Source organism: Trypanosoma brucei, chromosome 10 (genome assembly GCF_000210295.1).
Source record: "Trypanosoma brucei gambiense DAL972 chromosome 10, complete sequence".
NCBI lineage: Eukaryota > Euglenozoa > Kinetoplastea > Trypanosomatida > Trypanosomatidae > Trypanosoma > Trypanosoma brucei.
In genome coordinates, this window is record NC_026743.1 from 3,731,253 (window position 1) to 3,741,205 (window position 9,953).

At 46.8% G+C, this 9,953-nt stretch overlaps 2 protein-coding genes across 2 annotated transcripts; both read left to right on the forward strand.

Moving 5' to 3' along the window:
- Positions 1-12: 12 nt before the first annotated feature.
- TbgDal_X19130 (anaphase promoting complex, subunit 10-like protein, putative) lies at positions 13-720 on the forward strand (the record flags this gene model as incomplete). The annotated part of the gene is made up of 1 exon (XM_011780771.1): positions 13-720. The coding sequence occupies one exon, from the start codon at positions 13-15 to the stop codon at positions 718-720; it is 708 nt and encodes a 235-aa protein (XP_011779073.1).
- Positions 721-1,406: 686 nt separating this feature from the next.
- On the forward strand, positions 1,407-9,953 carry TbgDal_X19140 (hypothetical protein, conserved, (fragment); the record flags this gene model as incomplete). The annotated part of the gene is made up of 1 exon (XM_011780772.1): positions 1,407-9,953. A coding segment is annotated over one exon (8,547 nt), but the record flags the coding sequence as incomplete, so codon positions are not given.

Sequence of the window (9,953 nt, forward strand, 5' to 3'; positions counted from 1 at the left end):
TTGTACCTCCTAATGCAATTTGATGGACGTAGTGGTGGAGAAGGTGATGCAGAAGGGGTCCAAGGTGCTGGGGCAGCTGCAGTTAACACCCCTAGCATCGTCAGTGATGACGAGCTGATGGCTTTAGAGAAGCGGGAGTCACTTATTGTACTTCAGGATGCGGTGTGGTCTGTCAGCTCCGCTAAGCATGGAAACGGTGTCATGTGTCTTTTAGATGGATCGCACAACACGTTCTGGCAATCCGACGGTGTCGTCCCACACGTCATTTCCATTGATTTTGCGCTCCTCAAGCCTGTGGCAGCCGTCGCTTTGTATCTTGACTGTGCGGAGGACAATAGCTACACCCCGCGGAGGATGCGAGTGCAAGCTGGTACACACAACGGTGACATGGCTGACGTTGCAACCGTGACAGTAGACGATCCGCAGGGTTGGGTACTCATTAGAATGCAGGCTGAAGCCGAGACACCTTCCTCATGGAATACCCCTGCAGCACATAGTGACGATGCTAAGGCGGATATCGAAAACGATATGCCCCTTGATAACGCTGATTTCGAAGAATTTATTCAAGATGGTGTGTGGTGCACGCGAGTACGCGTTATTGTGGAGGAAAACCGACAAGAGGGCCGCGATTGTCATGTTCGCGGACTCCGTGTTTTAGGACACATAAAACAAAGTCTTTTTACGACGGCCTCCTTCACACAGAACCTTCATCTTCGCTGAAATGCACGTACAGTTACGTGATGTCTATGATTTTTCAAATAGCCAACATGCTGCACGGAGAGCTCCATCAGTAGATTTCACGGCATTCGTACAGAAGTACAGAGGAGGCTTACTCGTCACTCACCACACGAATTCTTTTGAAGCAAACAATGCATCTCACACACACACAAACGCTCGTTGACGAATAAGTCAACGCAAGAGTGATAGAACCACATTTCAATCTTTTAAGGTTATCACCGTGTCCGCGGTATGAGAGTCGGGAGTGGGAAAGGTTCCTTAAAGACGAGGGTGGGGAAAATGTAGGGAAATTTCGTGGCCGTGTTCTTTTTTTCTTGTAAAAGTTAATCTCCTCTCTTCTCGTATTATTTTTAACGTTTACCTCGACAAACACTTGTGCACATATATATGTATATACGATACCACTACAAAATACACCTCTCCCTAACAAAGAGATGCATAACTGCTATCACCGCCACAACATTAGACCGTGTACAATGAAGTACGGAACATAAATGGCAGAGAAAAAATATTTTACAGTATTTTCCCTTAACTATTTTGCAACGCATAAACTATGAAGTTACTAGTGTAGCCCGGCATCGCCACACCGGCACCCACATAAAAACAAAAACCTGCAAGAACCAGACCACATCACACTACAACATACACAAATCAAGCCATCCCATAATATGGCTGACTCAATTGATTACGAAAACGATTTCGAACAAATAGTACTCTGCGATGTAACTCCAGCAGAAACACAATCAACAACAAACTCTGAGCAGTCACCGGGGCCTGACAAAAAAGAAAACGAAGAAACACCATGTACACCAACAAAAATAAAAAAAGAATCACACTCAAACTCAACAACAATCTCAAACAAGAGCGGCACGACTCCAACAAAAGAATATATAAACAACAACACAAAACAATCAACGAATGCATCCCCTTTCTTGCAATCACAGACATCGGCTAGACCTACATCCAATCACGAAGAGCTTTCGTCAGAAGCTAAACAACAGTTCCCTGTGGAGTCACCGAAGGAAGCAACGCCGCGTGTAGCCTCTCGTGCGTCTACGAAATCGTCGTCACCTCATGAGGATCCTTCACGTGCATCATCGAAGAAATCATCGGATGGTTCAATGCAACAAGATCTTCCGTGGTTGCAATCACAGACATCGGCTAGACCTACATCTAATCACGAAGAGCTTTCGTCAGAAGCTAAACAACAGTTCCCTGTGGAGTCACCGAAGGAAGCAACTCCGCGTGTAGCCTCTCGTGCGTCTACGAAATCGTCGTCACCTCATGAGGATCCTTCACGTGCATCATCGAAGAAATCATCGGATGGTTCAATGCAACAAGATCTTCCGTGGTTGCAATCACAGACATCGGCTAGACCTACATCTAATCACGAAGAGCTTTCGTCAGAAGCTAAACAACAGTTCCCTGTGGAGTCACCGAAGGAAGCAACTCCGCGTGTAGCCTCTCGTGCGTCTACGAAATCGTCGTCACCTCATGAGGATCCTTCACGTGCATCATCGAAGAAATCATCGGATGGTTCAATGCAACAAGATCTTCCGTGGTTGCAATCACAGACATCGGCTAGACCTACATCTAATCACGAAGAGCTTTCGTCAGAAGCTAAACAACAGTTCCCTGTGGAGTCACCGAAGGAAGCAACTCCGCGTGTAGCCTCTCGTGCGTCTACGAAATCGTCGTCACCTCATGAGGATCCTTCACGTGCATCATCGAAGAAATCATCGGATGGTTCAATGCAACAAGATCTTCCGTGGTTGCAATCACAGACATCGGCTAGACCTACATCTAATCACGAAGAGCTTTCGTCAGAAGCTAAACAACAGTTCCCTGTGGAGTCACCGAAGGAAGCAACTCCGCGTGTAGCCTCTCGTGCGTCTACGAAATCGTCGTCACCTCATGAGGATCCTTCACGTGCATCATCGAAGAAATCATCGGATGGTTCAATGCAACAAGATCTTCCGTGGTTGCAATCACAGACATCGGCTAGACCTACATCTAATCACGAAGAGCTTTCGTCAGAAGCTAAACAACAGTTCCCTGTGGAGTCACCGAAGGAAGCAACTCCGCGTGTAGCCTCTCGTGCGTCTACGAAATCGTCGTCACCTCTTGAGGATCCTTCACGTGCATCATCGAAGAAATCATCGGATGGTTCAATGCAACAAGATCTTCCGTGGTTGCAATCACAGACATCGGCTAGACCTACATCTAATCACGAAGAGCTTTCGTCAGAAGCTAAACAACAGTTCCCTGTGGAGTCACCGAAGGAAGCAACTCCGCGTGTAGCCTCTCGTGCGTCTACGAAATCGTCGTCACCTCATGAGGATCCTTCACGTGCATCATCGAAGAAATCATCGGATGGTTCAATGCAACAAGATCTTCCGTGGTTGCAATCACAGACATCGGCTAGACCTACATCTAATCACGAAGAGCTTTCGTCAGAAGCTAAACAACAGTTCCCTGTGGAGTCACCGAAGGAAGCAACTCCGCGTGTAGCCTCTCGTGCGTCTACGAAATCGTCGTCACCTCATGAGGATCCTTCACGTGCATCATCGAAGAAATCATCGGATGGTTCAATGCAACAAGATCTTCCGTGGTTGCAATCACAGACATCGGCTAGACCTACATCTAATCACGAAGAGCTTTCGTCAGAAGCTAAACAACAGTTCCCTGTGGAGTCACCGAAGGAAGCAACTCCGCGTGTAGCCTCTCGTGCGTCTACGAAATCGTCGTCACCTCATGAGGATCCTTCACGTGCATCATCGAAGAAATCATCGGATGGTTCAATGCAACAAGATCTTCCGTGGTTGCAATCACAGACATCGGCTAGACCTACATCTAATCACGAAGAGCTTTCGTCAGAAGCTAAACAACAGTTCCCTGTGGAGTCACCGAAGGAAGCAACTCCGCGTGTAGCCTCTCGTGCGTCTACGAAATCGTCGTCACCTCATGAGGATCCTTCACGTGCATCATCGAAGAAATCATCGGATGGTTCAATGCAACAAGATCTTCCGTGGTTGCAATCACAGACATCGGCTAGACCTACATCTAATCACGAAGAGCTTTCGTCAGAAGCTAAACAACAGTTCCCTGTGGAGTCACCGAAGGAAGCAACTCCGCGTGTAGCCTCTCGTGCGTCTACGAAATCGTCGTCACCTCATGAGGATCCTTCACGTGCATCATCGAAGAAATCATCGGATGGTTCAATGCAACAAGATCTTCCGTGGTTGCAATCACAGACATCGGCTAGACCTACATCTAATCACGAAGAGCTTTCGTCAGAAGCTAAACAACAGTTCCCTGTGGAGTCACCGAAGGAAGCAACTCCGCGTGTAGCCTCTCGTGCGTCTACGAAATCGTCGTCACCTCATGAGGATCCTTCACGTGCATCATCGAAGAAATCATCGGATGGTTCAATGCAACAAGATCTTCCGTGGTTGCAATCACAGACATCGGCTAGACCTACATCTAATCACGAAGAGCTTTCGTCAGAAGCTAAACAACAGTTCCCTGTGGAGTCACCGAAGGAAGCAACTCCGCGTGTAGCCTCTCGTGCGTCTACGAAATCGTCGTCACCTCATGAGGATCCTTCACGTGCATCATCGAAGAAATCATCGGATGGTTCAATGCAACAAGATCTTCCGTGGTTGCAATCACAGACATCGGCTAGACCTACATCTAATCACGAAGAGCTTTCGTCAGAAGCTAAACAACAGTTCCCTGTGGAGTCACCGAAGGAAGCAACTCCGCGTGTAGCCTCTCGTGCGTCTACGAAATCGTCGTCACCTCATGAGGATCCTTCACGTGCATCATCGAAGAAATCATCGGATGGTTCAATGCAACAAGATCTTCCGTGGTTGCAATCACAGACATCGGCTAGACCTACATCTAATCACGAAGAGCTTTCGTCAGAAGCTAAACAACAGTTCCCTGTGGAGTCACCGAAGGAAGCAACTCCGCGTGTAGCCTCTCGTGCGTCTACGAAATCGTCGTCACCTCATGAGGATCCTTCACGTGCATCATCGAAGAAATCATCGGATGGTTCAATGCAACAAGATCTTCCGTGGTTGCAATCACAGACATCGGCTAGACCTACATCTAATCACGAAGAGCTTTCGTCAGAAGCTAAACAACAGTTCCCTGTGGAGTCACCGAAGGAAGCAACTCCGCGTGTAGCCTCTCGTGCGTCTACGAAATCGTCGTCACCTCATGAGGATCCTTCACGTGCATCATCGAAGAAATCATCGGATGGTTCAATGCAACAAGATCTTCCGTGGTTGCAATCACAGACATCGGCTAGACCTACATCTAATCACGAAGAGCTTTCGTCAGAAGCTAAACAACAGTTCCCTGTGGAGTCACCGAAGGAAGCAACTCCGCGTGTAGCCTCTCGTGCGTCTACGAAATCGTCGTCACCTCATGAGGATCCTTCACGTGTTGTTTGTGATGTGACCTCGCAGGAACTCTTGGAGCATGTTGTCTTGAATGATATTGATGAATCTCCTCTTCATATTTCCTGTGCTGCCGGATTTCGCTCGTTCGATTTCGGATCTTCTGTATCTGGGAGTAAGGTAAGTCCTGCCACTTTGAGGGATTATGCTGCACGGTGTCATATGGTACGAATAGAAAACAATCTGAGCAAGGAGGATATTCGTCTAGTTTCTCATTCAACTGCCAATGATAGGGAATCTAAAATGTTAAGCACCGGTGATAGCAGTGGTGTCCTACATTCATCGAAAGTTATGCTGGTCGAAGTGCTGGCATCGGAAAATCCTCCTCTGCTGTCTGAAATGTCTTTAAGTAATGTAGAATGTGTAAGCGCAGAAATACATACAGATCCTTCATCCGCTTCCACTACCCACACGAAAGAACCGAAACAAGAACCTTCACGACCCTTAAAAAAGCAAGCGGAATTGCCAGATGAAATATCTCAAGAGCCATCTAAGGAATCAGAGAAGCAGGAGGAATCACGCGCATCATCTGCAACACAAGATGAAATATCTCAAGAGCCAACTAAGGAATCAGAGAAGCAGGAGGAATCACGCGCATCATCTGCAACACAAGATGAACCATCTCAAGAGCCAACTAAGGAATCAGAGAAGCAGGAGGAATCACGCGCATCATCTGCAACACAAGATGAACCATCTCAAGAGCCAACTAAGGAATCAGAGAAGCAGGAGGAATCACGCGCATCATCTGCAACACAAGATGAAATATCTCAAGAGCCAACTAAGGAATCAGAGAAGCAGGAGGAATCACGCGCATCATCTGCAACACGAGATGAAATATCTCAAGAGCCAACTAAGGAATCAGAGAAGCAGGAGGAATCACGCGCATCATCTGCAACACGAGATGAAATATCTCAAGAGCCAACTAAGGAATCTGAAAAGCAGGAGGAATCACGCGTATATTCGGAATCGCCAGATGAAATATCTCAAGAGCCAACTAAGGATTCAGAGAAGCAGGAGGAATCACGCGCATCATCTGCAACACGAGATGAAATATCTCAAGAGCCATCTAAGGAATCAGAGAAGCAGGAGGAATCACGCGCATCATCGGAATCGCCAGATGAAATATCTCAAGAGCCAACTAAGGAATCAGAGAAGCAGGAGGAATCACGCGCATCTTCGGAAACACCAGATGAAATATCTCAAGAGCCAACTAAGGAATCAGAGAAGCAGGAGGAATCACGCGCATCATCTGCAACACGAGATGAAATATCTCAAGAGCCATCTAAGGAATCAGAGAAGCAGGAGGAATCACGCGCATCATCTGCAACACGAGATGAATTATCTCAAGAGCCAACTAAGGAATCAGAGAAGCAGGAGGAATCACGCGCATCATCTGCATCGCGAGATGAAATATCTCAAGAGCCAACTAAGGAATCAGAGAAGCAGGAGGAATCACGCGCATCATCTGCAACACGAGATGAAATATCTCAAGAGCCATCTAAGGAATCTGAAAAGCAGGAGGAATCACGTGCATCATCTGCAACACGAGATGAAATATCTCAAGAGCCAACTAAGGAATCTGAAAAGCAGGAGGAATCACGCGCATCATCTGCAACACGAGATGAAATATCTCAAGAGCCATCTAAGGAATCAGAGAAGCAGGAGGAATCACGCGCATCATCTGCAACACGAGATGAAATATCTCAAGAGCCATCTAAGGAATCTGAAAAGCAGGAGGAATCACGCGCATCATCTGCAACGCGAGATGAAATATCTCAAGAGCCATCTAAGGAATCTGAAAAGCAGGAGGAATCACGCGCATCATCTGCAACACGAGATGAATCATCTCAAGAGCCATCTAAGGAATCTGAAAAGCAGGAGGAATCACGCGCATCATCTGCAACGCCAGATGAATCATCTCAAGAGCCAACTAAGGAATCTGAAAAGCAGGAGGAATCACGTCCATCATCTGCAACACGAGATGAAATATCTCAAGAGCCATCTAAGGAATCTGAAAAGCAGGAGGAATCACGCGCATCATCTGCAACAGGAGATGAATCATCTCAAATGTCAACTAAGGAATCTGAAAAGCAGGAGGAATCACGTCCATCATCTGCAACACGAGATGAAATATCTCAAGAGCCAACTAAGGAATCTGAAAAGCAGGAGGAATCACGCGCATCATCTGCAACAGGAGATGAATCATCTCAAGAGCCAACTAAGGAATCTGAAAAGCAGGAGGAATCACGCCCATCATCTGCAACACGAGATGAATCATCTCAAGTGTCATCTAAGGAATCTGAAAAGCAGGAGGAATCACGCGTATATTCGGAATCGCCAGATGAATCATCTCAAGAGCCATCTAAGGAATCTGAAAAGCAGGAGGAATCACGCGCATCATCTGCAACACGAGATGAATCATCTCAAGAGCCATCTAAGGAATCTGAAAAGCAGGAGGAATCACGCGTATCTTCGGAATCGCCAGATGAATCATCTCAAGAGCCAACTAAGGAATCTGAAAAGCAGGAGGAATCACGCGCATCATCTGCAACAGGAGATGAATCATCTCAAAAGCCATCTAAGGAATCTGAAAAGCAGGAGGAATCACGCGTATATTCGGAATCGCCAGATGAATCATCTCAAGAGCCATCTAAGGAATCTGAAAAGCAGGAGGATTCACGTCCATCATCTGCAACACGAGATGAATCATCTCAAGAGCCATCTAAGGAATCTGAAAAGCAGGAGGAATCACGCGTATATTCGGAATCGCCAGATGAATCATCTCAAGAGCCAACTAAGGAATCTGAAAAGCAGGAGGAATCACGCGCATCATCTGCAACAGGAGATGAATCATCTCAAGAGCCATCTAAGGAATCTGAAAAGCAGGAGGAATCACGCGTATATTCGGAATCGCCAGATGAATCATCTCAAGAGCCAACTAAGGAATCTGAAAAGCAGGAGGAATCACGCGCATCATCTGCAACAGGAGATGAATCATCTCAAATGTCAACTAAGGAATCTGAAAAGCAGGAGGAATCACGCCCATCATCTGCAACACGAGATGAATCATCTCAAATGTCATCTAAGGAATCTGAAAAGCAGGAGGAATCACGCGTATATTCGGAATCGCCAGATGAAATATCTCAAGAGCCATCTAAGGAATCTGAAAAGCAGGAGGATTCACGTCCATCATCTGCAACACGAGATGAATCATCTCAAGAGCCATCTAAGGAATCTGAAAAGCAGGAGGAATCACGCGTATATTCGGAATCGCCAGATGAATCATCTCAAGAGCCAACTAAGGAATCTGAAAAGCAGGAGGAATCACGCGCATCATCTGCAACAGGAGATGAATCATCTCAAATGTCAACTAAGGAATCTGAAAAGCAGGAGGAATCACGCCCATCATCTGCAACACGAGATGAATCATCTCAAATGTCATCTAAGGAATCTGAAAAGCAGGAGGAATCACGCCCATCATCTGCAACACGAGATGAATCATCTCAGATGTCATCTAAGGAATCTGAAAAGCAGGAGGAATCACGCGCATCATCTGCAACACGAGATGAATCATCTCAAATGTCAACTAAGGAATCAGAGAAGCAGGAGGAATCACGCGCATCATCTGCAACACGAGATGAATCATCTCAAATGTCATCTAAGGAATCTGAAAAGCAGGAGGAATCACGCCCATCATCTGCAACACGAGATGAATCATCTCAAGAGTCAACTAAGGAATCTGAAAAGCAGAAGGAAAAGGCGGTTTCATCCTCGATGTCTAGTGCCTCTTCACTGTCTTCGGAACCTAGGAATAGATATTCAGGCAAGCTGTCTTCGAGTCGTAAATCCATTTCTTCGGTGGGGCGGAGGAACGGAGAGCATTTTTCTTCGTCAAGGGATGGAAGCGGTGAAGGCACGTCGTGTAGTAATGAGTCTTTGACATCTTTAGAAGGTGAAGAAGGCTCTGAGGAAGATTCGTCGACGTCTTTCTCCACCCGTCTTAGTGGCTCTGGCGGTAGTAGAAAAAGAAAGATTGGTAGTGGAAAGGTTGTTGAATCTGTTTATCGCTCAACTAGTGGTGTGTCAACAGCACTAACAATAGGGACCAAAGATGGACTTAAGGTACGGAAGCAGAACAAGGGTGAAGAATGTGCGGATGAAATGAGCAACAAAGCGATGACGAAGGATTCTTGTGCTGGATGTTTTCCCCATCCTTTGTTACCCAAAGTCACAGGAACGAATAAGGAGTACGGGAATGGCGAGGCCGGTAGCGGTCCTTGCGTATGGAAAACCGCTAATGCTAGTCTGTACCGTGGTCCATTGAGGGCAGGAAACAAATCGCTCGGTAGCAGACACTACTCGCCGCGAACGGTGTATCTGGGGAAGCCTGAGGCCAGAGCGAGAGCCGGGGCATCTGGTCTCTCCGCCGCAGGGAGGTTGCGTAAGGCTTACAAGTCGCCCTCAGCACCCTCAGGTGAAGAGCAGAACCGCAGCGGAGGGACTTCCCCCACATCATTAAGGAGAAATATCGCAAGGGTAAAAAGTGAGCTTATGAGAGTTCGTCAAAACATAAAGGCACTTATTCGAAAAAGAACCCCTAGGCGCGCGCTTAAGAGGTCTGAACAAAACTTGAAGTACGTGGATGTGGAGTCTCTACGGCGAGAGCACGAGCACCTGCTGCAGCTTGTTCAAATTTGGGAAACAGGAGAAATAAATATCGACCTGCTTGTGGATAGTGCCAATAGGGAG